Below are 27,998 nucleotides of genomic sequence, written 5' to 3'. Positions count from 1 at the left end.
TCCTCCGCCGCCGCCGCCGCCCTGCGCGGCCGGGCCGTGTCCTGCTCGCACCCGAGCGCGCGCTCCTCCCTCGCCGGAGCCAGGGACCAGGGGCGGCACCCGCAGGTGGGGTGAGCAGGGAACCCGCAGGCTTCAGGGGAGGGGGTTGACTGGCAGCTGGCGTCGAGAGGCGCTTAGGAAATGGGGTCTAATTTATTTTAGACGCTGTCCCCCACCGCCGCGCCCTGACTGGCACCCCCTTTCTTAAAGGGTGGTGGGCTCGAGGTGGGTGAAGTCCCGGTTAAGCAGGAGCCTTTCCAGGTTGAAGGAGAGTGTGTCACTCACTTTCCAGGACACGAAGATGAGATCTCTACGACAGGGAGGCAAATGGAGGCTTTTTTGTTCCTGAACCCTTGCCTCTGAGCATCCCTGGGTAGAGTCCCATCCTCTCAAAATGCTCCCAGAGCAGAGGGACAACCGTATTCGGGCCTTTTCATACTCCATCTTGTTTTGTTCACCACAATTTACCCCGACCACTTGTTAGGAAGCCTCTGGCCCCAAGTGAAACGGACGCTTGAAGTTGCTCCCGATTTTTACCAGCATCCCCAAGATACCGAAGCAGATACAGTCCTGGCAGGGGGCTTCCAGTGAGGAACATCTGTGACAAAGGCAAATGTTGCCCTGTTTTGGTGAAAAGCAAAAAAAAAAATTCTTCAGGAGGAGAAGTGATAGTTCTCCTGAAGTGGGTGTGGAGTGCCTGCAAAGCTGCCTCACTCCTGCCCGCTTCCTTGCAGGACCCACCCGTAGGGCCTGCTCAGGCAGGCTGACAACCCCAGCTGACCGTCTGGGTAGGCCCAGGCTTCGGGCAGTCCCCAGCCTCTGCTGGCTGCCCGTTGGGATTTGGTTTTCAAATGTAGTCGTATGTAGTCTATTGTTTTAGTCAAAAGTGGATAAACTATCAATATCAACCATATCTGTCCAATCGACCGGAGTTAGATGACCCCAAATAGTCAAAAAGTTACCAAAGTAGAAGAATCACAAGGTTTGGGCTAGAATAATATTCTGGGTTTTTTTTGTTTTATTTTTCTTTTTTTGACAAGAGTCTCACTGTGACACCCAGGCTGGAGTGCAGTGGTGAGATCTTGACTCACTGCAGCCTCCACCTCCTCAGGCTCAGGTGATTCTTCCACCTCAGCCTCCTGAGTAGCTGGGACTACAGGCATGCGCCACCATGCCTGCCTAATTTTTGTATATTTTGTAGAGACGGGGTTTTGCCATGTTGTCCAGGCTGTTCTCAAAGCCCTGAGCTCAAGCAATCTGCCTGCCTCAGCCTCCCAAAGTGCTGGGATTACAGGCATGAGCCACTGTGCCTGGCCAATATTCTGGTTTATTTATTTATTTATTTATTTATTTATTTATTTATCTATCTTTTGAGACGGAGTCTCGCTCTGTCGCCCGGGCTGGAGTGCAGTGGCACAATCTCGGCTCACTGCAAGCTCCGCCTCCCGGGTTCACGCCATTCTCCTGCCTCAGCCTCCCGAGTAGCTGGGACTACAGGCGCCCGCCCCTGCGCCCGGCTAATTTTTTCTATTTTTAGTAGAGACGGGGTTTCACCATGGTCTCGATCTCCTGACCTTGTGATCTGCCCACCTCGGCCTCCCAAAGTGCTGGGATTACAGGCGTGAGCCACCACGCCCGGCTATTCTGGTTTATTAAGCACCATCTTTCTTTTTTTTTTTTTTTTTTTTTTTTTGAGACGGAGTCTTGCTCTGTCACCCAGGCTGGAGTGCAGTGGCCGGATCTCAGCTCACTGCAAGCTCCTCCTCTCGGGTTCACGCCATTCTCCTGCCTCAGCCTCCCGAGTAGCTGGGACTACAGGCACCCGCCACTTCGCCCGGCTAGTTTTTTGTATTTTTTTAGTAGAGACGGGGTTTCACCGTGTTAGCCAGGATGGTCTCGATCTCCTGACCTCGTGATCCGCCCGTCTCGGCCTCCCAAAGTGCTGGGATTACAGGCTTGAGCCACCGCGCCCGGCCTAAGCACCATCTTTCTAACCTCTGCCCTTTATAAGTCCCCCTCTAGCTCCTAAGATAAAGGCTATGGACTGAATGTTGATGTCCTCCAAAATTCATAGGTGGAAGTCCTAACCCCTAAGGTGATGGTGTTAGGAGGTGATTTAAGTCATGAGGGTGGGGCCTTATAAAGGGGCGGGTGGGGTTGGGGGGAAGAACACCAGCCCACAACCTTTTCACCATGCAAGGACAGAAAGAAAGCTCTGCCTAAGGCTGGGCCCGGTGGCTCACGCCTGTAATCCCAGCACTTTGGGAGGCCGAGGCGGGCGGATCACGAGGTCAAGAGATCGAGACTATCCTGGCTAACATGGTGAAACCACGTCTCTACTAAAAATATAAAAAAATAGCCGGGCGTGGTGGCGGGTGCCAGTAGTCCCAGCTACTCGGGAGGCTAAGGCAGGAGAATGGCATGAGCCCGGGAGGTGGAGCTTGCAGTGAGCCGAGATGGCGCCACTGCACTCCAGCCTGGGCGACAGTGAGACTCCATCTCAAAAAAAGAAAAAAGAAAGAAGGCTCTGCCTAATAGCCAGACACTGAGTCTGCAAGGGTCTCGATCCCAGACTTCCCAGCCTCCAGAACTGTGAGCAATACATTTCTTTTTTCCTTTTTCTTTTTTTTTTTGAGACGGAGTCTTGTTCTGTGGTCCAGGCTGGAGTACGGTGGCATGATCTCAGCTCACTCCACCCTCCGCCTCCAGGGTTCAAGCAATTCTTCTGCCTCAGCCTCCTGAGTAGCTGACTACAGGTGTGTGCCACCACACCCAGCGAATATTTTGTCTTTATTAGAGACAGGGTTTCACTGTATTAGCCAGGATGGCCTCGATCTCCTGACCTCGTGATCCACCTGCCTCAGCCTCCCAAAGGGCTGGGATTACAGGCATGAGCACCGCGCCAGGCCAGCAATACATTTCTGTTGTTTAGAAGCCACACGGTTTACGGTAGTGGGAATTGTTACAGCTGCCTGAGTAGACTATGAGAGTCCACCCTGTCTCACTTCCTAAATTGACTTTGGTTTCACCTTATTTTATGTCCTTGGAAGTGCTAGAAAAGTGCATATCCCAAGGGCAAAGATTTGCAGCCTGCCTGTCCCTGGTCTGCAGTCTTTCTTCTTACAAAGAAGCCCCAGAGGGCCTAGAAGAAGATGGAAAGAAGGAATGAGTCAGTCATCCAAGAAGTCTTTATTTTCCCACTTGGTTACTGTTTTGGAGCTTGTGCCCTCTGAGCTCTGAGATGGGGTTGGGGGGGCAGTGCCAGGGAAGGCCTGTGGGGCTGTGCAGTTGCTTCCCTCTGGGCTGGCTCTGAGCCCAGGGCAGGATCAGGCACTTGAGAGCCCCCCACCGAGCCTCATTGGCATAGACAGTTGTGCCTCTCACAGGGCTCAGGGGAGGTGGAGGTGTGGGCAAGTCCATCCCCAGGGCTGTAAGGAAGGAGCAGCTCCTCCACAAGGCCAAGCAGAAGCATTAGGGAAATCATCCTCAGTTTTAGCACTGCGTGTTCTTTAGGAGAGAAGTCCTGAGTGAGGAGGCCCAGCTGTTCTCCAGATCCAGCTCCTCGGGGGTTTCCACAGAGAACTGGTATCAAGGCAGGTCTCAGGGGCGGCATGCCCGGTGATGCTGCATCTTACCTTCATCCCCGTCTCAGAATAGGCAGCCTGTCTCAGATTCAAGAAGGACGAATCCTGAGGTGTGGCGTTCAGTCCTTAGTTAGACCTGAGGTCCCCTGGAAATTGTGTTGATGCTGAGATGGATGAGGGGCGCTCGTTCTCTGGGGTAGACAGTGAGGAGTCCAGTTTCAGCCGAGCCTCCATGTCTGCATGGATGGTTATGACCCTGATTGTTTTTGGAAACAGCCAAGCTCTCTAGGTGTACTCAGCAAATGCGGAGTATAGAGGGTCATGGCGGGGTTGGTTATCTAAAATCAGACTGAGCACTTTGCCTCCTCTTCTCCCCTTGCCTCTTTCTTTTGTCTTCCTGCATACCCAGGGTATTATTTAAGCCATGGAAGCAAAACAGAGACTGCTCAGCCTCCCTAACAGTAGTTGGTGGGAGTGGCCAGCAACCATGGAGGCAGGAGCAGCCCCTCTTTGCCTCTGAGTAGTCCCCACATGTTCCCTCTTCCTGAGATTTCAACTGCCAGGCCCGGTCACCTCTGTAGCCTACTCTTAGGACACATAAGTGGAGGCAAGGGTAACCAGAGTCCTTGTTCTTTCTTTGGATTGGAGTTGTCCAGCCCTTCCAATGTCTGGTCAGGGAGCAGAGTCACTGCTAAGATGTTGAGACTTGGAGATCAGGACCAGACTTTTCCCCATTCTTGCATCTGGCCTGTGCTTGGGCAGGGCCTCGGGTGAAGGATGGTCTTGGAATCACCCTTTTGTCAGCCCCAGGAAGGAGTGACTGGAGTGGCTTCTAGAAACTTCTCTCATTGCTTTTCCCTCATGGCAGCTAAGCACTTAATGTTCACGTTATAGAAGAGGAAACTGAAGCTCACAAAGAGGGTCTTAGAGAAGACCAGGACACCTGGGCTTCTGTCTTTGTCTGTCATAAATTGCCAGCTCCTGTCTTTAAGTTCAGAGAGACATTGGAGGTTCCCCTTACGTCCATCTGGGGCCAACAGAGGAAGCAGAGGAGTGGCCAGTGGTGAAGACCTGGAGTCCAGCCCCTTGTCCTTACTGATGCTGCTTCCTGTGACTGCAAGCACCACTAAGGAGCACACCCACCCAAGGGGTACCCCCAGATCACTCGGCCCACTTTCCCCAGACCCACCTTCCCAGGCTTGAGGGAGGTGGGTGCCTGGGCTGTTGGAGGGTGGCAGGGGTCAGGGGCTGGGTTCCTCTGGAAGCTGGCCTGCATACAGGGCCAAAGTGTGGTGCAGGAACTGGTACTGCTCTGCTGTCTGGATCATCCCCCCTCTGCAAGGAGAAACACACAGACCATGAGTAAAGGAGGGTCAGGGTGCTGGCTGAATGGCTCCAGTCAAACATTCTTGCGGTCCTACTGGAAAAGTCCTGACTTTCTCAAAGAACATGCCAACTCCTTTGCCTGTGTTAATCTTTTCTTTTTCTTTTTTTCTTTTTTTTTATGAGACAGTCTCACTCTGATACCCAGGCTGGAGAGTAGTGGTATGATCTTGGCTCACTGCAGCCTCTGCCTCCCGGGTTCAAGTGGTTCTCCTCCCTCAATCTCCTGAGTAGCTAGGACTGTAGGTGCCTGCCACCATGCCCAGCTAATTTTTGTATTTTTAGTAGAAACGGGGTTTCACCATGTTGCCCAGGGTGGTCTTGAACTCCCGACCTCAAGTGATTGGCCCATCTTGGCCTTCCAAAGTGCTAGGATTACAGATATGAGCCACCATGCCCCGCCACCTATATTCATCTTTTCTACTTGCTACTCCTCCTTGCTGACCCTCAGATTTACTGTGAGAGGAGTCCTCTGCCCCTTACACGTGCTGAGGGGTGATGCCCCGTGTTGACGCTTGGTCTTCCTTGATTCACTCAGCTCCTGGGACAAAACCAGACCTCTGAAGCCTTGAGTCGGGCCAGGAATACTCCTGAGCCTCAAGTTTCCTTCTTTCTAATAATCTTAAAAGTAAAAATAATGATTCCATACATTTGTATAATAGTTTCCATTTCCAAAACACTTTCATATAAGTTAACTCATTTCTTACAACAGTTTTCTGGGGGAAGGAGCCATTATCTCTTCTAAAGAAGTGGGGGCTGGGCACAGTGACTTAAGCCTGTAATCCCAGTACTTTGCGAAGCCAAGGGGGCATTGTTGAGCCCAGGAGGTCGAGACTAGTCTGGGCAACATAGTGAGACCCCATCTCTATTATTACAAAAAGAAGAAAGAAAGGAAAAAAAAAAGAAATGGGAGCTCAGAGAAATCTAGTGACATCTCAGTGAGACAAAAGTTGGAATCTGAACACTGGCTCTGCCTCAACCCAGTGAGCTTCTTTGCACTACTTGTTGCCTCATATCATGTTTAATTCCAGGCCTCCAAGCCAACTTTCCAGATAGATATTCTTTTTTTTTTTTTTTTTTTTTTTGAGACAGAGTCTTGCTGTGTCACCCAGGCTGGAGTGCAATGGCACAATCTTGGCTCACTGCAACTTCCACCTCCTGGGTTCAAGCAACTGTCCTGCCTCGGCCTCCTGAGTAGCTGGGATTACAAGGGCCCGCACCAGGTCCGGCTAATTTTTGTATTTTTAGTAGAGACAGGGTTTCACCATGTTGGCGAGGCTGGTCTCGAACTCCTGACCTCAGGTGATCCACCCACCTCAGCCTGCCAATGTGCTGGGATTACAGGTGTGAGCCACCGCGCCCGGCCATCCAGATAGATATTTTTTGCTGGTTGTTAGTTGCAAAATAAACAGCTCTAAGCAGAAAGGGTTTCTTCCTTTCTTGCAGGAGTGCTTGATGGTGATGGGCCTATCAGGGCTCTGGGGCCCAGAGGCACTGATGCCCCCCATTAACGTTGTTGGCCTTGTTTACACCCACAGACCCACCTGTCTAGCCGCAGTTGGCACACAATGCCCAGAATGTCCACTTCCCCTCGGGCCTTCAGCTGTTGACAGCCAATTCGCGTGGCGATGAAGCAGCCTGTCCGGCCAATCCCTGCACTGAAGATAGCCAGGGAGGGGACAGGGAGGTCATGGGAGACAAGGGAATCTAAGAGCCAGGCCCCAAACCATGGAGAAAGAAATGGGACCTGCAGGTGCTGTATTTTGGGGATAGGACTCTGGAGATGGGGGCAGGTAGAGTACTTCGGATTCCAGTCCCCTTGGGGACCCTGCTGGAGGCAGGTTATAACTGGCACGGGAGGAGTTTACATTTCTTACCAGCCTCACTGTAAGCCTGTTGCAGGCCACCTTCTGGTCCCTGTGGACGTTTTGATGATCTCCACTCTGCTGAGCATCTACAGCAGTTTCCAACAGACAGTTCCCCACTTGTGGGCGTGCTGACCCTTGAGCCCTCCTTATCTAACCTTGACTTCCTCTCAGCTCAGACTCATCTTCCACGCAGCCCATGCCCGGCCCCTCTGTTTCCCACCTCGGCGCCCTCCCACAGTCTTCTCTCCGCTCTGCTCTGCTTGCTCCATCGTGCCCTCTGTTTATTTCAAAACTCCCCAGGCCTCCTGTTCCTCTTGCGTGAGCCTCTAATGACCTCCCTGCACATGTCCCACTGCTACCTGTGGGTGGGCTGGGAAGGCCCTGTGTCATGCTTTTTGCCTCTGTGCTCTGTTTTATTTAGGATATGCACTCCCAAATGATCTCTTTCTTTAGTCTTATCCCCTACGATACCCTCTCACTCCAGCCCAATCCATTTTTCACTCTATAGCCAAAGTGTTATTTTACAACCAAGTGTCTTAGCCAGTCCTACAAGGCCCCTCATCATCTGACCTTCACTGGCCTTCCAAACCCATCTCTCATCATTACCCCACACATAACCTCTGGGCCCAACCTGTAACCCTGCTCCCAGCAGTGTATCCATTTTCACATTTCTTCTCTGGGCCTTAGTTAGCATATGCTGTTCCACCTGCCTGGAATGTGTTCCCTTCCCTCTCTTCGCTTGGCTAATTCACCTTTCAGGTCTTAGCTTGGCTTAGATGGCCTTTCTCTTGGAAAACCTTCTCTGGTCAAAGTCTGGCTTAGGAGACTTGGTTCTATGCTCCCCATCATATCCCCATCACAGCTCTCATCACATTGTGTGATATTTAATAGTTTGTTTGTTTTTTTTTTTAAGACAGAGTTTTGCTCTTGTTGCCCAGGCTGGAATGCAATGGTGTGATCTCAGCTCACCGCAACCTCCACCTCCCAGGTTCAAGTGATTCTCTTGCCTCAGCCTCCCAAGTAACTGGAATTACAGGCATGCACCACCATGGCCAGCTAATTTTGTACTTTTAGTAGAGACAGGGTTTCTCCATGTTGGTCAGGCTGGTATCGAACTCCCGACCTCAGGTGATCCGCCTGCCTTGGCCTCCCAAAGTGCTGGGATTACAGGCCCGGCCGGTATTTAATTGTTTAATCTGCCTTCTTTGTTTGTTTTTGTTTGTTTGTTTGAGATGGAGTCTTGCTCTGTTGCCCAGGCTGGAGTGCAGTGGTACAGTCTCAGCTCACTGCAACTTCCACTTCCCAGGTTCAAGCAATTCTCCTGCCTCAGCCTCCCACGTAGCTGGGATTACATGCACGTGCTACTTTTTGTATTTTTAGTAGAGATGGGGTTTCACCATGTTGGCCAGGCTGGTCTCGAACTCCTGACCTCAGGTGATCCTCCCGCCTCAGCCTCCAAAAGTGCTGGGATTAGAGGCATGAGCCACTGTGCCTGGCCTAATCTGCCTTCTTTCTCACCAGACTGTAAACCCGTCTGGGAAGAAACCAAACTGCTTTGTTCACAGCTGTCTCTTTAGCATCTAACACTGTGCCTGACAATAATAAGTTTTCTTTTTTGAGATGGAGTCTTGCTCTGTCACCCTGGCTGGAGTGCAGTGGTATGATCTCAGCTCACTGCAACATCTGCCTCCAGTGTTCGTGCAATTCTTCTGCCTCAGTCTCCCAAGAAGCTGGGATTATAAGCATGTGCTACCACACCCAGCTAGTTTTTGTATTTTTTAGTAGAGACAGGTTTTCACCATGTTGGCCAGGCTGGTCTCAAACTCCTGACCTCAAGTGATCTGCCCATCTCGGCCTCCCAAAGTGCTGGGATTACAGGTGTGAACCACTGTGCCCGGCCAATAATAGGGTTTTCAATACATATTTGTTGAATGAGTAAATGAGTTCCCCAACAGTTGGAATCCTGTTTATGTCCTCCTGCAGCTGACTGGGACCTTCCTGATATTCTGTCCCCTCTGTGGATGGGGCCTGGGTGTCCAGCCCAGATGTCTGGGTTCTGCATGAAGGAGGTGAAAAGAACAGAGCCCTTGCTGAATGGCCTTGTGAGTCATGTCCAAGTAAGGACTAGGCTTGCCTGATGCTCTTCTGCTCAGACCCTTCCCCAGGAGAGACCCAGGGGGCAGGGGAGGGGAGCGCAGTCCACAGGCTGCAGTGAAGGGAGGGCCACGCACCTGCAGTGGACTACAATGGGCCCGGGGCGGGCAGCTGTCTCCGGGCTCTCCTCCACCTCTGCCACTAGGCGCAGCAGGGGCCCAGCTGATTCTGGTGTCTGGTGGTCGGGCCAGGCTGAGAAGAGGATGTGCTTTACTGACCGGCACTCTTCCCGGTACTGGGTTGGAGACAAGGCATGAGAACCAAGGTCAGGGTGGAGGGCACTGTCTGCCTTTTTCTCTGGTGACTGAGGAGGGCAAGGGCTGGAATTACCCTGTGGGGGGTCATCTACTCAAAGCAAGCTAGGTTGCAATTTTCATGTTCATCATTCTCCACCGCTTCCCCCTCCAAAATGCTGGGAAGGAGCATTGTCCTGGGAGAGGGGAGACACCGAAATTCAAGTCCTGGCTCTGCTTCCCATAAGCACATGACTTTGGGCAAGTCCCTTGATCTCATTTTCTTCACCTGGAAAATGGGGACAGTGATATCTTACTGGTTTACTTGCTAGGATATTTGGAGGAGAATGAGTTGATAGAGGAATGCTTTCAAAAATATAAAACACCGTAAAATAATAGAAGGCATTTAAAAAGCCCTTATGTACATGTTATTCCACATCTCTTTCTTTCTTTTTTTTTTTTACTTGTTTTTTTGAGACACACAGTCTCACTCCATCACCCAGGCTGGAGTGCAGTGGCACAATCTTGGCTCACTACAACCTCTGCCTCCTGGGTTCAAGTGATTCTCCTGTCTTAGCCTCCCAAGTAGCTGTAATTTTTAGTAGAGACAAGGTTTTACCATGTTGGCCAGGCTGGTCTGGAACTCCTGACCTCAGGAGGACTCCACTCGCGTCAGCCTCCCAAAGTGCTGGGATTGCAGGCAGAGCTGCCACACCTGGCCTTCCACATCTCCTTTAACCTCCTCTCCTTCCCTTGGCCCGGCTCCTGGATCCTGCCTATCCTCGCCTGACCATTCACACAGACAGGTGGGTACTTCTTGGCAGTCCTATTTGGCTTTTTGGCTCTGCCCTATTAGACTAGAGGCTGAGGGCAGTGCTCAAGTTTCTCTTTCTTCTATAGATGTGGATTTAAGATGGTTTAGATGAGCAAACCCTTGGCTCCTAGTGAAGAGCCGGCCTGAGTTCCAGAGATGCTGTGGGCAGCCCAACCTCCCACTGGGCCTGGCCCCTGGGGTGGTACCTGGATGGTGAGCTGCCGCACAGTGTATTCTGGGCACTCTTTCATGTCCTGGATGCGAATCTGGAAGGGTCCATAGGTTTCCTCTTCTGTGGGCCAGTAGTGGACACATTTCTAGGAGGGAGGAAGCTGGGAGTCAGAAGAGGGTCAGCTGGAGCAGGTGACAGGGCAGCAAAGAGGGGCCGGTGTCTCCTCCCCATTTTCCACCCCTACTGGATGGAAGGTCAGCAACAGGGAGCCTGGCTCTTCTGAGCTTGACACCTGCAAGCAGAGTGCTCACTCTATCCTATATTTCGGCCATGGACAGCCTCCCAGGGGTATATCTCAGGGAATTTTCTGAGAGGTATGAGCTGGGGCTGGCTCCCAGGGAAACCTCTGGTCCTGAGCTGCCCTTTGTAGGGAGTAGGGGGTGGGGTGGGCATAGCACTTTCTGGGTTCATCATGAACGTGGCTCTGCCTCCTACCTCCTTGCCCTCTCGGAGCTGAGTGAGCATGACAATGAGGGACACTTCCTCTTGCCACACCATCTCCCAGAAGTCCGACACAGTGTTGGGCATGGGGCCCTGGGTGGCAATGTAGACCTTCTCCTTCCCATCATAGCCCTGGAAGGTGGAAGCACAGGGGAAGGGGTGGGGAGCAGTGAGAGCAGAACTCTGGGGTGATCCTGGATGCCTCAGGTGTTGGGGTCAGCCTGAAGCTGTGAACTACAGGTATAGACACACACGTGCATGAACACGCACACTCAGAAGCCACACGGTGGAAAGGATATGGGTTCTGGAGTGAGGATCAGATCCCTGTTCTGCTGTTTCCTGGCTGTGCCACTATAGGCCAGTTACCTAGCCTCCGTAAGCCTCAGTTGTATCATCTGTAAATTGGGCATAATAATATCTATCTTGTAGGAATGTAGAGTGGATTAAATTCAGTAAAATATATTGAGTCAATATAGCAAGTGCTCTATAAATGTTTATTCTCTTCCTCCCCTGCTGCTTTCTTCTAGCACAAAATACCTAAACAGTGTTTAATATTTGTTCAGTGACCGTTTCACACTTACATGTTACTTTTCTATAAAAGTAGTAGCAAAATGTAGCACAGTCTCCCTAACCTGATTTTCTCACCTTCAGGACCCTCAGCTTCCTGCTCCTCAAGATGATGGTGGAATCAGGACTGCAGTTGATCTGGTATTGGCCGACAAATGGAAGATCGTGTTTCCCCATAGCTTCCCTAGCTAAGAGCTTTTCGCCTCCCTGCGCCCCTGACTGATGTCTTACCACACTGAGTCACTAGAGAGCGCTGCTTTTACATCGCCTTAGGGTCCACAGCAGCGAGAAGCTGTCGAGGAGCATCCACCTGGCCTGGAGCTTCCTATAGCTTGACATCAATCAACCGTCTTCACATAAGAGGGGCTACTTGAGGGTCAGTTAAGGTAAGTTGTGGGGGAGGTCCCATTACTGCTGGCATCACCCATGCAGTTCTCGGGAGCTGCGACCTCTCAAGGAGCTGGAGATTGGGTTCAACAACACTAACTTCCTGCTAAGTTTAGAGGGTGGCATGGGAGGGCTGATAGTGGAGGTTAGGGAGACTCGGTGGTCTCTCCAGATATTTTTCAACATCTGCTCCGTTTTTTAGGTTGGTGCCTTAGGGCGCGTTCAGTGCCAGCCCAGCTTGGTAGGGCTATGACAGCAGTGAGCTGGAGCAGGGAGGGCAGGAAATGCAGGCACTGATCCACCAGTCACAGCTGGAAGATATTCTCAGATGTCTGAGAATTCCCCCATTCCCCACCCACCACTGCAGCCAGGCCACTCACTCGGATGTAGTTGGCATTGATGTAATCTCCGTCCTCCTGGCTCTGTGCCCGGCCTAGACAGACACGGCTCTGGGGATCTAGGAAATAAAAATCAGCAGAGGTCAGAGGTCAGAAGGTGACCAACTAACACAGACTCCAGCAGGATCAGAAAGAAGAGAGTTCCTGTGCTCATCACAGTCCCAGCACCTTGTGTACAGCAGGTGGCCTTATCCCCACTGAAGTTGTTGTTGTTGTTGTTTTTAGAGACAGGGTCTCACTCTGTTGCCTAGGCTGGAGTGCAGTGGTGTGATCACAGCTCACTGTAACCTCTAACTCCTGGGCTCAAGTGATACTTCTGTCTCAGCCTTCCACATAGCTGGGACTACAGGCACATGCCACACCACACCTGGCTTATTTATTTATTTATGTTTTTGGTAGAGACAGGGTTTCACTTTGTTGCCCAAGCTGGTCGTGAATTTCTAGCTTCAAGCAATTCTCCCACCTCAACTTCCCAAAGTGCTGAGATTACAGGTGTGAGCCACCATGTCTGGCCCCTATGAAGAATTTTATACGCAGACGGTAGGGAGCTATATAATGTTTTTGAGCAGGACAGTGACATGATCAAAGCAATAGTTTGGGAAGGTTAACTGAGTGGTGCTATATAGGATGGACTAGAGAAGAAAGGGAACGGAACAGCAGAGACCAAATGGGAAGATATAATATCAGATATAATATTCTAATATATATAGAATTCTATCCTTTAGATCAGTACAGGTTTAGAATAAGATTATGCCAGTAGGAATGGAAAAAGAGATGTAGAGGAAGAAGAATTTGTTTTCTAATGGTGAATATGGGATTCAGATGAGCAACTTGCTGGATATCACACAGCCGTGAAGTGGAACTAGGACTCAGATTCCACTCAGCCATGAGGCATTTGGCCTCTGCCTCTAAGGGGGAAGGATTTCTCTAAATGAAACCCAAACATGGATGAAGAAGCTGGCTTGTGAGGAAAGGAGAAGAGACTCTTGCTCTGCTCATGCCAGCCTGGTCATGGACAGAGGATACCCTGGGGACCAGGGGAATCTCAGGCAAAGGAATTGTTCCCTTTTCTGGTGGCTGCAGGGCTGATTAGAATTAGGCCAAGAACAGGGGTACTCCTCCCCCTGGCCTGGAATAGCGCTAATAGCCCCTTGATCCGCCCATTCAGGCAGAGAGCACTCCAGGAGGGTTAGCAGGAGACAGGGCCCATGTGCTCACTGAGCTAAAGCCTCAAGCTGGGAGTAGCTTCCCTATAGGGAGAGCAGGGGAGGGAGGGAGAGGCTCCGGGGCCTCGTGCCTGCGTCTGAAAAATGGAAGGTGCTTGTCCTGGGTCTGTCAGCTTGCAGGGTCACCCCCTCCTAGCTGAGTGTCCTCCATCCCCCCCGCCACTGCTCTCTTGCTGGCCGTTGCCCTGTCTCCATCTGACTTTTTCAAAGCCCTCTCTCTGGGAGCCCTCCTGGTGGTGCTTCCTCCACCACAAGCCTTGGCTGGGCACTTCCCAAGCGAGAGGAAGACAAGGAAAAGGGCTTCGTGCAAGTAGCTAAGCTGAATATCTTAGGTAACATATTCAACTTATCTGTGCCTTAATTTCCTTATTTGTAAAATGGTCATCATAATATCACAGTACAAATTTCATGGGATTGTTGTGAGAAATGAGTGAATATAAAAGATTGAGACTGGACGCAGTGGCTCACGCAGTGCTAATCCTAGCACTTTGGGAGGCTGACGCGGGCGGATCACCTGATGTCGGGAGTTCAAGACCAGCCTGACCAACATGGAGAAACCCCATCTCTACTAAAAATACAAAATCAGCCGGGTGTGGAGGCGCATGCCTGTAGTCCCAGCTACTTGGGAGGCTGAGGCAGGAGAATCGCTTGAACCTGGGAGGCGGAGGTTGCAGTGAGCTGAGATTGCGCCATTGCACTCCAGCCTGGGCAACAGGAGCGAAAACTCCGTCTTTAAAAAAAAAAAAAGGTTTGAGAGCAGGGCCTGGCCCAAGGTACATATCTGCAAACATTATTATTGCTGCTGTTGTGATTCTTGCTGATTCTTCCCCCTTTCTCTGCTGAGAGAAGATGTGCCAAGCAAGGTTGTCCTTCCCTGGCTGAAACTGTGTACTTTGTCCTGTGAAGTTCTCTAGCCCCAGGGACTGTACCCAACTCCCTCCATCCCAGCTGCAGTTCTTACTTGGCAAGATGGTCTTGTATCGGTCCTTGGAGGCGTGGCCAGGGATGTCCAGGTCTTCGGGGCTGACAAAGTTTGAAGGGATCTTCTGGCAGGGGGAGGAAATGGGTGAGCAGCTGACTCCTAGCCTCCTTTTCTCTCCCTTCTACCTTTTTCTAGAACAGCTGGACTCTGGCCATTCCTTCTCGACATTAGTATGTAGGCCTAGATGGGGTGGGGGCAGAAGGGGAAGCCTGGGGGCAGCCCCCTCCCTCAGCCCTGACGTTCTCTTTCCTAAGGGGCCCAAAGAGGAGACATGCCCACGGTGCCCGTGAGAGAATGGTTCCAGCTGGCTGCCTCTGATACAGACGGCAGAGTGATTCGGAGGGGACCCCAATTTCTTACCAAGAATTCTTCTTCCAGCTGCTTGGGGCTGGGTGGCTGGTGCTGAAGGGCCCAGCGGGTAAGAGGGTGTCCAGCAGTGCGCAGGAAATGTAGGGTGACCTCCCGGGGTGTGTTCACGGAGCAGATGGGTTCTACGGCCCCCAGCGACCGAACGTCCAACATCAGAGCCACATTGGAGCCCCGCCTGCAGGTATAGCCCCCCACTGCCTAGTGAGCACCCAATCATATTTGCTTTCCTTTTCTTTTTATCTTTTCTTTTAGACATAGGGTCTCTCTCTGTTGCCCAGGCTGGAGATAGGGCCTCTCTCTGTTGCCCAGGCTGGAGTGTGATGGCACAATTGTGGCTCACAGCAGCCTCAAACTCCTGGGCTGAAGCGATCCTCCCACCTCAGCTTCCAGAGTAGCTGGGACCACAGGCATATGCTACCACACCTGGCTAATTTAAATTTTTTTTTTTTTTTTGGAGAGACAGGGTCTTGCTCTGTTGCTCAGGCTGGTTTTGAACTCAAGTGATCCTCCTGCCTTGGCTTCCCAAAGTGCTGGGATTATAGGCATGAGCCACTGTGCCTGACCATATTTGCTTTTCTTACAAGTATTACTGTTATGAGGCACCTCTGAGGGGGCCGCTCTTTGTCTTTCCTTTAACCTGGAGGCCCAGTAAATTTAGGGTTCGGGCCCCTGCTGTATGCCCTCCTTTTTTTTTGAGAGAGAGGAGGTCTCACTATATTGCCTAGGCTGGTCTCTAATTCCTAGACTCAAGAGATCCTCTCACCTCAGCCTCCCAAAGTGCTGGGATTTGGGGCATGAGCTACCATGCCCGGCTCAGCCCTCTCCCTTTGTCAGCCAGAACAGGGCAGCCTTGAACTCAACTGCTTCTTCCAGCCGCTTGCCTCTTCCCACTCCCAGCCAGGCCCTGTGGCTCTGACATGCATCCAGCACCAAGAAAGCTGCTGGCCTTGCCTGGAATTTAGGGAGCAGGCTCAGGGTTGATATGAAACTCTGTGCTCCAGACATGCAAAAGACATGCAAATGAGCACTACTGGTTTCCTTTCCAAATAGGAGTCAACAACTGAGGGCCCTCTGGACCCTGCTGTCAGAGCTGGAGGAGCAGATGGAGGGAAGGGAGGAGCGGAATGGGGACGCAGGGCGGGGAAGACCCCTCTCCCAGGGAAGATCTCACCTCTCCTGCAGCCGTACATGCTTCTTGGCTGGCGTTTTGGCAGGCGGAGGCTGGGTCATGGCTGCCCCCAAAGACAAGGTCAGCGGCTGTGCTCTGGAGCGCCCCCCACAGGCCTGGACCATGCTGGGGTGGGGTGCTAGGCCCAGGGGAGGCTCATTCAGCCATGAGGTCTGCCTGAAAGACAGGGTCCTCCGCTGCTGTTCTCTGGCCTGCTGATTGGCCAGAAGGAGGCTCCCACACTAGGCCGGCTTTGCGCTCTGTTTTCACTGGGGCGTCTTCTGTTTCCCAAGAGGTAGCCTCATTTTCACTAAGGGAAGGATAGGATCTATTTGGCGGGACCCAGGACACAAGGCAGTCTGGGGTCAGAGTAACGGCAAGATAAAGGGTAGAGATTGTGGATGAAGATAGGAAAGAATCCAGGAGGAGGAAAAGAGAGAGGGGAGAGAGGCCACACACCAGAGTACACAGGGCTCTGAGCGGGTCCAAGTGGGAGAAGGCAAGGGAGGAAACAGAAAACATGTGTTCTCTAGGACAGAAGGGAGAAAGCGTGCAGAAGCCATCTCTGAGCTAACCAGTGGGCCTTCTCCTGAACAGAGAATGGAGGCCTCCAGCAGTGTTGGAGCTGATTGGGCAGCCAGGCAGGCGGGCTCCTGGACCCCAGCAGGGTCCTCTCCTAACTGCTGCTGTTCCACTCCCAAGTCCATTTCTGGCTTCTGGGGTCTCTGTCCAGGGAGGTAGGCTGGAGGTGTTTCCTTCCTCCTCCTGCCCATCCCCCCGTCTCCCGCCTCTGTAACCGTCACAGGAAATGGCCTCACCAAGCCCTTGAGCGACAGCGCATGGTGAGGCGACAGCTGGGGGCAAGACAGGGGGCATGGAGGTGATGGGACCATCTCCTCTTGGGGGCAGTCCCTATCTCCCAGAGCCAGGGTCACAGTGGGCGAGGTGGCGGGGCTGTTGAGTCACCAAGGCGGCAGGGATGGAGGTGAGGGGACAGAGTGGGCCCGGCACAGGTGTGGGTGGTAGAGCAACGGTCTCTGGCAGCAGAGAGGGTCCCTTCAGCCTTTGCTCTCCTTGCAGCTCCCTGTGGTTTCCCTGCTCACCCCCATCTTGGGGACACCAGGTCTGTGAGCACCCATTCCCCAGCCAGGCATTGGAGCGCCCCACTCGCCCTCCCGCACTCCCTCCTGAGATGCCCTCTTATATCCCCGGAGTTCGCACCCCCCAGGGCCACAGGACTCCCAGTCCCCGCTTCAGATACTTACTGAAGCAGCTGTGGCCCCCAGGCTGCCTCTTGCCAGCTGTCTGTCTGTCTGTCGGTCTGTCTTTGAGGGCTGAGAAGGCTCCAGGAAGCCAGCTTCCTCCCTCCGCCCCTCCTTGCTGCCACCCACGCACACCCCAGCTGCATTCTGCCCTCCTGTGCCTGCTGCCGCTGCCACCAGGGGTCGGCTGCCTCCCGCCTGTGCCCTTCTGGGGCCCAAGGCCCTGTTCCCTGGGAATGGGTGAGGGGCCAGGCCTTCCCGACCATCCTGCTTTCCCCAGCTTCCAGACCCTCTCCCCTCCTGCTGTGTTTCTCCTCTGGGTCTTTGTCACATCCAGCCACTGCCTACTTGCTGGGCACAGCTCGCCTGACCCCCAGCTCTGTGCTGTCCCACAAAGAACCCAAGGCTCTCCTGCTCAACCTGACCTTGGCCGGAGGCTTATTTCTGCTTCTCTGCTTCTGCCTCACAGTCCTCTCCCTCAAAGCCCTTGCTGCTTCAAGCCTTGGGAATTCATGGCCAAGCACAGACCACATCTTCCCAGAGCAGATGTGGCACAGACTCGGGGTGGGGAAAAAGAGGAGGCAAGAATCCATGCCTCACAATGTGAAGGAAAGGCCTGGGGCCAGGCCAAAAAGGTCGTCTCCACGCCCTGTGCCATGGCCCAGCTCTCCACAGCCCGCGGCCTGAGTGTAAGCCAGCCCAGCAGGAAACAGATAGCAGAGTCCACTTGTGGGAGGGAGTCTGAGGGACTTCCCCTAGGCCCCCAGCCCCCTGCAGGCCTCCTCCCAGAACCCTGACATCTACTTAGAAGACTTACAGACAGTGGAGAGTCTCTGGCCCTCACACCAGGAGACTCCCATGTCCTCTTCGCTGCTGGGGTGCCTGGATGCCTGGGACCTGAAGGGTGGCCCCCAAGTCCAAGACTCCTCTGCCCACTGCCCCTGCCTGGCCTTGGCAGGCTCCTTGCGGGCCAGCAGCCCAGCCGATTCATGCTTGCTGCAGGCCTCCTTTTACCTTGTAACATTTCAAACGCCCTTCCCTTCCCGGCCCCCAACACGCGCAATCCACGTCCTCTTTCTTCCTCCCACTTCCCTGATTCAGCTGTCAAATGGTGACAGCAAAAAAGAAATGAGGTACCCTAGACACAGGGGGTAGGCATGCTGGAGGGGGTGGTCGGGAGGGGGCTGGCCTTCTGCTGGCCCCTTGGGGAGGAGGGTTGAGATGAAGAACAAGAACGGCTCTCAGAGGCTCAGAAGGCCTCCCAGCACCCGCCCTTGCTCTGGGCAGTGGGGACAGGGGCTGGCTCTTTTTTGAGCTCCTCCATGGCCAGCTGATCCTGGCGCCTCCTTCCCTGCAGCCTGCGCTCCTCTCCAGAGTGGGTGGGTTTCCCCGAGGAGGAGGCCAATTAGGGCTGGGAAATGGGTTGGCTCCTGTGCTCAGGAGAGAGTGGAGGGGAGCAGGAACCTGGGAATCCCTAACATGCTTGCGGGCAGTGACCCGGAGACTGGCCTCTGCCTCACCCCCCACACCAGTCAGTGTTTCCACTGGTGGGTAGTGGGGGCCCTGGGGACACAGGAGGGGGCAGGTGGGGGTTGGAAAGAGGGCCCGGCTCTGGGCCTATGCTGATTGTTATCAAGAACAGGAAGCTAGGACACCACAGGGGTGGGAGGAGGAAGCGGCAAAGCCCTCCCCACACAGGTCTGCCTGGTCCCCCCAAGTTTCCAGGGTCTGAGCCCTGTTGGCTGTGAGCCTACCCTTTGCCCCCACAGACCGAGGCCTAGGGCCATACAGTTGGAAGCTGAGCTTCACAGCAAGGAAGCTGGGAGCCAGGAGATGGGGAAGATAGTTGGGGGCAGGTGGGGTAGTGGCTGAGCATGAGGCAAGACCTCTCAAGGATCCCCTGTTCCCTCTGGCCGGGTGTGGGGACAGTCACTCCTTGGCTCCTGCCCACTCCTTCTTCTCCTGTGCTTAGAGATGCCTGGACGTCCATGGAGGTGTGTGGCCAGAGCTCATGCGGGCTGAGGGTGCCGACTGCAACCTCAGATGGGACAAAACATGCATCGTCGCCCTGCACCACCCACTCCCCAGCCTGGCCTGGTGACTTGGGACGCCCCTTTCTGCCCTCTCTGGAGTGGATTCCGTCCCATCTGGGCTGCTGGGAGGCTCCTGGGAGTGACTCCCTCTCCCCTCCAGAACCTTCCCACCCGTGGTCCCAGCAGCTGTCAAACTTCCATCACTCGAATTGATTTGTGTTCCTGGGTTGAGATTTAGGTTCTAGCCACCCTCGTCTCCAGAGAAAGTATAGTAATCGTTGGAAATCAGAAAGATCTGTGCATAATGAGTCTAAACGTAGCTTATTAACTGTGTGACTTTGGGCAAATTGCTGAGTCTCAGTCTCCTCCTCAGCTTCCTCCCTCCACTGGGGGATGATCATAGCACCTTCCTTGTCAGCCCATGGAGTGATTTGCTCCCGGAGGAGAGGTTGGGAGTCAGTAGCCAGAGGAGCGAGGAGCTGGGAGGAGCTGGCTGGGGAAGTGGGCCTGGGAGCAGCACAGGGTGAGGAGGTCACGGCTGCCGGGTCTCACCTCTCGACAGCCTCCCTCTTCCTCCTCATTGCTGACTTTCTCCCCGAACCAGGGCTGCTGGGGCGCTTCCACCAGAGCACTGAGGAAGTTCAGGAAGGAGTCACTCCCAGGGGTCTCCCAGCATCCTGGGTGGGACAGAGTCCACACCAGGGAGGACAGAGAGGGCAGGCCAGGCTGGGGAGGGACTGATGCAGGGCATGACGCATCCTGAGAGTCAGGCCTTGTCCCATCTGAGGCTGTGGTGGGTGCCCTCAGCCCTCCCGAGCTCTGGCCACACACGTCTTGACTCTCTTGTTTCCCCCTCTAGTGATTCCCAGTTCCAGGGCTATGAGCTGCAGCTCCCTGCCCCAAGTGTCAGAAGCCCCCCGCCCAGGGGAAAGGCGGCCATTACATCTAGAATTCTCAGAAGTCTTTGCTCCTTGCCAGCCCCTAAGGAGTAGGGAACTCCTTGCTAGGGTGCAGTTGGCTCCCACAGGCAAAGGCTGCCACCCTCTAATTATCCAAGAGGAGGATCCTGGGGAGAGAGTCAGCTGCTGGGGGCCAGGACTCCTGGGTCCTGCACACTCCACCTGCTCTGCCCCCTTCCTAGCTGCCCTCCTCGGCTCCTCTCTGGAGAAGCACTAGGATCCTGGGCGGCTGCTCCTCCATCCTTCTTGCCCCCAAAATCCTAGGCCAGCCTGAGCCGGCTCGTTCTGCCCCAACTTTATAGGCCCAGGCTTGTTGCTGTTTGTGTGGGGGAGACAGAAACACTGAGAACTGGATCTGGGAGGCCTCATCCCGGAGGAAGCAGGGAGACAGCAGGGGAGACAGGGTGAGTGGGGCAGGGAAGTGCTGTTAGGGGCATGGGATGGGTCTGGGCTGACCAGAGTGACAACTGCACCCCTGTCTCAAAGCTGCACCCCTGTGCTGGGCCAGCTAGGACCTCCTGCTACCTTTTGGGTGAAGGGGAACATCCCATACCCCTTACCCCTGGCTGGGAGGACCAGCAATCCAGCCCTGCTCGGCACTGGGCCATCTTGCCAGGAGGTCCAGGAAAGTACCTGGTTCTTTGCCCGTTGCTGGAACTCAGGACCCTGGCAGGAAGGCTTTAGGGTAGAAGAGTCCCTCCCTCTCTCCCAAGCCCAGAGCCAGCCAAATGGACATCTATTCTACAATGTGGCCTTTTCTTCCCAGGGGCTCCCGTCTCCCTCCCGCTCTGTGTTGTCCCTGGACACCCACTCATGCATCCATCAAGACAGATGTGTACACCCTCATGGCCCACATTTGCACAAATGCACATGCACAGTGTCAATCCACACGTGACCAGCCCCTCCCCTGCTCTCCCATGACCTGGTCAGGGGGAACTAGGCCTTCCCCCACTCCCTGGCCACCTTCCCCATAGTATAGGCAGCAGGGGGAGTGGGCGGCCTGGCTGTCCTGAGCCACCCCACCCCTCTGCTGCCCGGTGATTATCTTCCTCCAGTGTGGGGGCTGCCCAAGGCCTGGCTTCAGGCTGTGAGAGAGCAGGGAGGAGCCGGAAGAGCGCTGCCCGGGACAGCTGTAGGCCAGGCCAGTTCACATTTGGGAGCCAGGACTCCTGGACCTGCCCCTTGCCCTCTCCTCTGCCTCCTGGCTGGCTCTCTCCAGAAGGAATCAGTAAGGTGCCCTGAGACCTCAGGGTAGTGGGGGGAACCCCAGGGGTTCTCTAGGGAGAGGATGTGGGTTTGTCTGTGGGGGTGGAGATACAGCCCTTGCGGTACCTTTTCTTTTGCTGAATGGAGAGGTTTGGGCTGGGGAGGCTGCTGCTTATTTATTTTATTTTGTTTTTTTGAGATGGAGCCTCACTCTGTCACCAGGCTGGAGTGCAGTGGCGCCATCTCAGCTCGCTGCAACCTCCAACTCCGTGGTTCTAGTGATTCTCCGCCTCTTGAGTAGCTGGGATTACAGGCACGCACCGCCACGCGCAGCTAATTTTTGTATTTTTAGCAGAGACGGGGTTTCACCATTGGCCAGGATGGTCTTGATCTCCTGACCTCGTGATCTGCCCACCTCAGCCTCCCAAAGTGCTGGGATTACAGGCATGAGCCACCGTGCCCAGCTGGCTGCTGCTTATTTATCAGAACCTCTAGGGGCCCTGTCTCCCGGTCCCCTAGGCTGCGCTGGGGACTGGTGGCTGTGCCTCTTAAGGCCAGGTGCCTCCTCAAGGCTCTGTCCAAAGGACTAGCTATGGAGTCTGTGCTGGGCCCCGCAGGCCTCTTTTTTGTGGGGACTCTTGGGCAGGTTCTGACATACCCTGCATTTACCTAGACCTGTGTCCTGTGCGTCTTTTCTCCTTAGGTTCCGAATTAGGGCGCCTCCACCCCGCCTCTCCCCTTTTTGGTTGCTGATCAAGGCCACCAGAAAGAACAAAGTGAGATGTCCGCAGGTGAAGTGGGATGAGGATGGGATGAGAAGGTACGTCGTTTTCCCCACCTCTTGGTCACACTGGGACCTGGGACCGCTTCCCTTTCACATCAGTTTCCCTGGTTGCAACCTTCCCCCGCCCCCCGCCCCCGCCTTTCAAAAGAGCACATATGCGCAGGCGCACACACAGCCTGGAAAATCTCCTGAGTCTGCAGTGCTGAGTTTCCAGGCCCCCATCCAGGGGCCGGGTGGGCGGCTCTGAGGTTTGGGGCTGCGTGGAGCGGGGGAGGGGCAAGCAGCCCCTGGCTGTGGCCTGAGCAGGCAGCCGGGCTGAGCTGGGGCAGGCTTGTCCTTCCTGCTGGGGCAGGCCCAGGAGAATCCAGCTACCCCAGAGGCTGCCTTGGTGTTCAGACTTCCATACCCGTGTGTTTTCCACACATCCCCTCTCCCCACTTCCTGAGTTTGTTCTGAGTCCTAGGCTTCACTCCCAGGGCCCAAAGCCTTTTCTTCCGTTCTCCCTCCTCATCCTCAGTTGTCCGTGGGTGGGAGCACCTGGGTGAGCAGCTCGGGGTGACTCGGGTTGTAGTCAGGAGTAAAGCAAAGCCCTAACTTCGTTATCTTTGAGGACAGGCCTCAGGCAGGCTTGCCTGGGTTCCAGCAGTGCCCAAAGCCAGGTGGAGGTTGGGAGGGGCCCGGGGAACCAGGATGGACGCTGCTGATCCGGGGAGAGGAAGTGGGGGAAGGCAAGCAAAAGTCCCAGGTACCTGAATTGCTCCTCAGAGGATTCCCAGCTGAGAGGACCCCAGTTCGGGAGGTTAGGAGCAGGGTCCGCCATCTCTGTTTTGTGGAGTCTGTAGTCCCAGGTTCAAGCCCAGCTTTTCTGTTCACAAACTTGGGCTCTTCCCCTCTCTGGTTATCGCCTTCCTCATCTGGCAGTGATGAGGTGCGACCAGAGGAGGCCCAAAGGCCAGGTGGGCTCTAGATCTACAATTGCTGTGACTCAGGAGCCAAAGGATGTGCTTCTGTCCACAAGAGCATGGTACCACATGGAGATACAAAAGGAGGCACACACTCAGCTGGCCATCCACCTAGGACACAGGAACACACATCCACATGGTGTCACCAAGACCATACACACCCCCGGAAACACTATCTATCTTGCATTTGGTGATGGAATCAGCAGACACCGTGCCCCTCCTCCAGGGCCAAGGAGTGGGAGAGCCAGCTGCAAATGTGTCCATTTGCAAAACCACCTCTCCTCTGGGTCTTCCCCAAGAGCACAGGACCCTTTCCTCCCTGGAGAGCTGAGGGCTGGAAGTGGGCTAGAGGTAGGGGAGGCATTAAGGAAGGAGACCACTACTACTCCTGCTGTCCTCCTCCCCCCATCTTGCCTAGTTCACAAGAGAGGAGGAAAGAGAGAAAGCAAAAAGTTGGAAAGAAACAGAAGTAAGATAAATAGCCAGACAACCTTGGCACCACCACCTGGCCCTAGGAGTTAAAAAAGTAATAATAGGCCGGGCGCGGTGGCTCACGCCTGTAATCCCAGCACTTTGGGAGGCCGAGACGGGCGGATCACGAGGTCAGGAGATCGAGACCAACCTGGCTAACGTTGAAACCCCGTCTCTACTAAAAAAATACAAATAACTAGCCCGGCGAGGTGGCGGGCGCCTGTAGTCCCAGCTACTCGGGAGGCTGAGGCAGGAGAATGGTGTAGACTCGGGAGGCGGAGCTTGCAGTGAGCTGAGATCTGGCCACTGCACTCCAGCCTGGGCGACAGAGCGAGACTCTGTCTCAAAAAAAAAAAAAAAAGGTAATAATAATATCAACCCCGATCTAAACTACTTGTGTTATCTGTAAATTCCAGACATTGTATGAAAAAGCATTGCAAAACTTTCTGTTCTATTAGCTGATGCATGTAGCCCCCCAGTCACGTTCCCCACACTTGCTCAATTCATCATGACTCTTTCACATGGACTCCTTAGAGTTGTAAGCCTTTAAAAAGGCCAAGAATTTCTTTTTCAGGGAGCTCGGCTTTTAAGATGCAAGTCTGCTGACACTCCCGGCCAAATAAACCTCTTCCTTCTTTAATCTGGTGTCTGAGGAGTTTTGTCTGTGGCTTGTCCTGCTACAGCATCGGGAAGAGGTGGGCTTGTCTGCAGCCTGAGAGTCACAATCCCCTTCCACCTTCTGGGCCTGGAGCCAGTCTCCTCCTCTGTCCCTTCAAGAGCCTTGCCAAGGCTGGAGAGATGGGGGGTCAGACTCTGGGAGTAAGAGGCAGCCCCTTGGCCGGGCGCGGTGGCTCAGGCCTGTAATCCCAGCACTTTGGGAGGCCGAGACGGGCGGATCACGAGGTCAGGAGATCGAGACCATCCTGGTTAACACGGTGAAACCCCGTCTCTACTAAAAAGTACAAAAAACTAGCCAGGCGAGGTGGCGGGCGCCTGTAGTCCCAGCTACTCGGGAGGCTGAGGCGGGAGAATGGCTTAAATCCGGGAGGCGGAGCTTGCAGTAAGCTGAGATCCGGCCACTGCACTCTAGTCTGGGTGACAGAGCGAGACTCCATCTCAAAAAAAAAAAAAAAAAAAAAGAGGCAGCCCCTTGCTTTTGCTGCCTGCTGCCTGCTTCTGCTTGAAACTCTGCCCTTCCCACCCATGCCCGCCCGCCTGCTTGCCCGCCAGCCAGCAAGGCAAGGGGGCCAGGGGACTGGCTCCTCCCCTTGCTGCCTCCCAGCTTTACTCTGTAGCTATCGGGATGAGGCCTCCAATCCTGTTTGCTGCCCTGCTCTGGCTCCGGGGTTTTTTGGCAGAGGTAAGGTGGGCATGGGGGGCAGGCCAGCGGGTGGGGTCCCCACTCTCCAGGGCACATCCAGGCCTCCCAGCCCTCCTCGGGGCCCCACAGCTGGTCTGCATTAGGCGAGGAGAGTCTGCTCCCTTTCCACCAGGGCCAGCATGTGGCACAGCGAGCAAGAACAGATTGCTCCAGCCTGCCTGGAGAACAGATGCGCTGTGGGCATGCCTCTGGGAGATGCCCCTTGGCTGTGTGTGGGGCTGTCAGACACAGCAACAGAGCTTTCTCTTGGATCCTGGCCCTGCCCCACCACCCCAGTAGCCTTCCCAGAGGCCTCTGTCCATTTCCCCCACGCTCTGTTCCCTTTCTTCCTGCAGGAGGAAGCACGCCCCTCCCTGGAAAGGAGTGCAGGCAGGTGTCTTCAGCGGAGGAGAGAGTTCTGGGGGTGAAGAGTCAGGGGTGTAGGGCCAGTGTTTCCACACCAGACCCTGCCTCTACCCTGGCTTTTTCTTTTTCTGTTTATTTTTTATTTTATTTTTTATTTTTTTATTTTTAGCCTTCCATTCTTCTTTAAGGCAGAAAGGCTATTAGTGGGTTCTGAAAGCACCTCTTTTTCCCCAGGGCCACCCCGAACGTGAACATCACCAGCCAGGGGAGACCTACTAGCCTCTTTCTGAGTTGGGCAGCCCCGGAACCAGGCTTATTCATCCATGCCCTCTGCCTCACACGTCTGAGCCCCCTCAGCTCTCCTGAAGGGCAGCAGCTCCAGGCCCACACCAATGCATCCAGCTTTGAGTTCCAGGATCTGGTGCCAGGGAGTCGCTACCAGCTGGAAGTGACTGCCCTGCGACCCTGTGGGCAGAATGTCACTGTCACCCTCACTGCTCGCACTGGCATGAGGCCTGCAGGCTGAGGGGGTGGGGGTGTTGCCTGGGGTTGGGGAAGGAGGGGGCTGCCCTGGAGTGCTGGCAGGGAGGGCAACTTCTCTGTAGACCATGTCTAGTACAGTCACCCATTTAGGAGCACTGCAGGCAATGCCCCTGTGGCAGTGACCTTGGTGTCTCTGTCTCCCTCTGATGCAGCCCCGCCAACTGTCCATGGACTGCAGCTCCACAGCCCCGGGAGCCCATCCAGCCTGGAGGCCTCATGGGGTGAAGCCCCGGGGGAGCAGGATGGCTATCGCCTTCTCCTCTACCACCTAGAATCCCAGACATTGGCACATAATATCTCCATGCCCCCGGGCACCCTGTGCTACAATTTTGGAGACCTCTTGCCAGGTAGTGAGTATATTTTGGAAGTTAACACCTAGGCTAGCAACCTCCCAGCAAAAACCAGCCTCCCTCAGTGGACAGGTAAGCTGGGCACTTGGGCAAGGCCCCAGGTGGCAGTCAATCTGGGAGTGGTGGGAATGGTGGAAAGTCCAGCGCCTCACAGGCAGCCGTGCCCCAATGTGCCTGGGCTTTTGTGCTCCCTAGTGCCAGGGTCCCTGCAAGCATCCTGCTCCAGGGGTCTTTCTTGAGCCGGACTTTGTTCTCTCCATCCTTCCTGCAGCCCCTGTGTCTCCGGATCACCTGGTACTGCATACCCAGGGCACCAGTGCCTTGCAAGCCTTTGGGAATGGCTCCAAGGGGGGCTGCCTGGCTCCACGTGGTGCTTATAGACCTCCTAGGTGGCACCAACCTGATGGCAGTAGTCAGACGGGGAGTCTCCCATCACACCTTCCTTCACCTGTCTCCGGGCACCCCCTATGAGCTGACGTTCAGTGTTGCTGCCGGGCCCCATTAGGCAGTGGGGCCCAATGCCACAGAGTGGACCTGGGAGTGCCTTTTGGGGTAAAGGAGACACAGCCGAGACTTCCCATCTCTTCTCCATGGGTCAAGTAGCCAGGATGCAACAGGCAGGGGAGGCGGCGTCTTTGGAGGCTCAGAGGGAGTGCACCTCCAGTTGGCTGGTGGTGGGCACCTATCTGAGGGGATGATGGTGGTGACAGTAGTTGTCAATTGAACCCTTCTGTGTGCTGGACTCTGCTAAGCACTTTCTGTTTTTGTTTTGTTTTGTTTTGTTTTTGTTTTTTGAGATGAAGTCTCGCTCTGTTGCCAGGCTGGAGTGCAGTGCCGTAATCTCAGTTCACTGCAACCAGGGGAGGGAGGTCAGAGCAGGGGAGAGGCTCAGAAGAGCTGGGCAGGGGGCACCAAAGGGCTGCAGGCGGTATATGGACCCCTCACCAAATTGCCTTTCTCTTCAGGTCCCCTGGCACCACAGTTACTGGAGGTTATCAGCAGGGGCGGCCCCTCTGACCTGGCCATTGACTGGGCCCCAGCACCAGGACAGCGGGAAGGCTACAGGGTCGCTTGGCACTAGGAGGGCAGCCAGAGGTCACTGGGAGGTCTTGTTGACTTGGGCCCGGACAATTCCAGCCTGACTTTGAGGAGTCTGGTGCCCAGCTCCTGCTGTGCTGTGTCAGTGTGGGCCTGGGCGGGGAACCTTAACTCCAGCATTCAGAAGATCCACACCTGTACTTGTGAGTTCCTGGCTGCAGCCTGTGGGAGGCCAGCCCCAGGTGGTGGACTGGGGGACTGGCATCCTCTACTCTGCACTTCTATGTGCCATATTCTTTTTTTTTTTTTTTTTTTTTTTGAGATGAATCTCGCTGTGTTACCCAGGCTGGAGTGCAGTGGCGGGATCTCAGCACATTGTAACCTTCAGCCCCTGGGTTCAAGTGATTCTCCTGCCTCAACCTCCTGAGTAGCTGGAATTACAGGCGCCCGCCACCTTGCCTGGCTAATTTTTGTATTTTTATTTTATTTAATTTTTTTTTAGTAGAGATGGAGTTTCACCATGTTGGCTAGGCTGGTCTTGAACTTCTGACCTCAAACAGTCTGTTCACCTTGGCCTCCCAAAGTGCTGGGATTACAGGCGTGAGCCACTGTGGCTGAACTGTGTGCCATATATTTTTTTTTTCCCAAGATGGAGGCTTGCTCTGTCACCCAGGCTGGAGTGCAGTGGCGTGATCTCGGCTCACTGCAACCTCCACCTCCAGGGTTCAAGCAGTTCTCCTGCCTCAGCCTCCCAGGTAGCTGGGATTACAGGTGCCTGCTACCACACCTGGCTAATTTTTTTTTTTTTTTTTTTTTTTT

The 27,998-nt window shown here is 54.4% G+C and overlaps 1 protein-coding gene and 1 long non-coding RNA gene across 8 annotated transcripts; one reads left to right on the top strand and one right to left on the bottom strand.

The window, feature by feature from the left end:
- The first annotated feature begins 31 nt into the window (after positions 1–31).
- On the top strand, positions 32–27,981 carry LOC126939590 (uncharacterized). Of its 2 annotated transcripts, XR_007720422.1 has the most exons (5): positions 32–105; positions 11,400–11,701; positions 22,009–24,882; positions 25,483–26,141; positions 26,413–27,981. It is a non-coding gene; the product is annotated as an uncharacterized LOC126939590 (long non-coding RNA). The 2 variants fall into 2 exon arrangements; XR_007720420.1 differs by lacking the exons at positions 32–105; positions 11,400–11,701 and adding an exon at positions 21,152–21,332 and having other exon boundaries at positions 25,483–27,981.
- On the bottom strand, positions 3,210–18,110 carry PTPN7 (protein tyrosine phosphatase non-receptor type 7). Of its 6 annotated transcripts, none has more exons than XM_050763941.1 (10): positions 17,925–18,110; positions 15,849–16,018; positions 14,669–14,852; positions 14,288–14,372; positions 12,083–12,159; positions 10,743–10,880; positions 10,282–10,392; positions 9,106–9,263; positions 6,551–6,664; positions 3,210–4,958 (listed from the first exon to the last, which is right to left on the bottom strand). In XM_050763941.1, the coding sequence occupies exons 1-10, from the start codon at positions 18,096–18,098 to the stop codon at positions 4,865–4,867; spliced, it is 1,305 nt and encodes a 434-aa protein (XP_050619898.1). In that variant the 5' UTR covers positions 18,099–18,110; the 3' UTR covers positions 3,210–4,864. The 6 variants fall into 6 exon arrangements, with proteins under 6 accessions (XP_050619898.1, XP_050619879.1, XP_050619854.1 ...); XM_050763922.1 differs by having other exon boundaries at positions 15,849–16,022; positions 17,925–18,090; XM_050763897.1 differs by lacking the exon at positions 17,925–18,110 and adding an exon at positions 17,111–17,825 and having other exon boundaries at positions 15,849–16,022.
- Positions 27,982–27,998: the final 17 nt, after the last annotated feature.

The sequence above is a fragment of the Macaca thibetana genome, chromosome 1 (genome assembly GCF_024542745.1).
Source record: "Macaca thibetana thibetana isolate TM-01 chromosome 1, ASM2454274v1, whole genome shotgun sequence".
NCBI classification, from domain to species: Eukaryota; Metazoa; Chordata; class Mammalia; order Primates; family Cercopithecidae; genus Macaca; species Macaca thibetana.
Note: the sequence above shows the minus strand (reverse complement) of the source record. Positions and strands in the feature narration are given on the sequence as shown.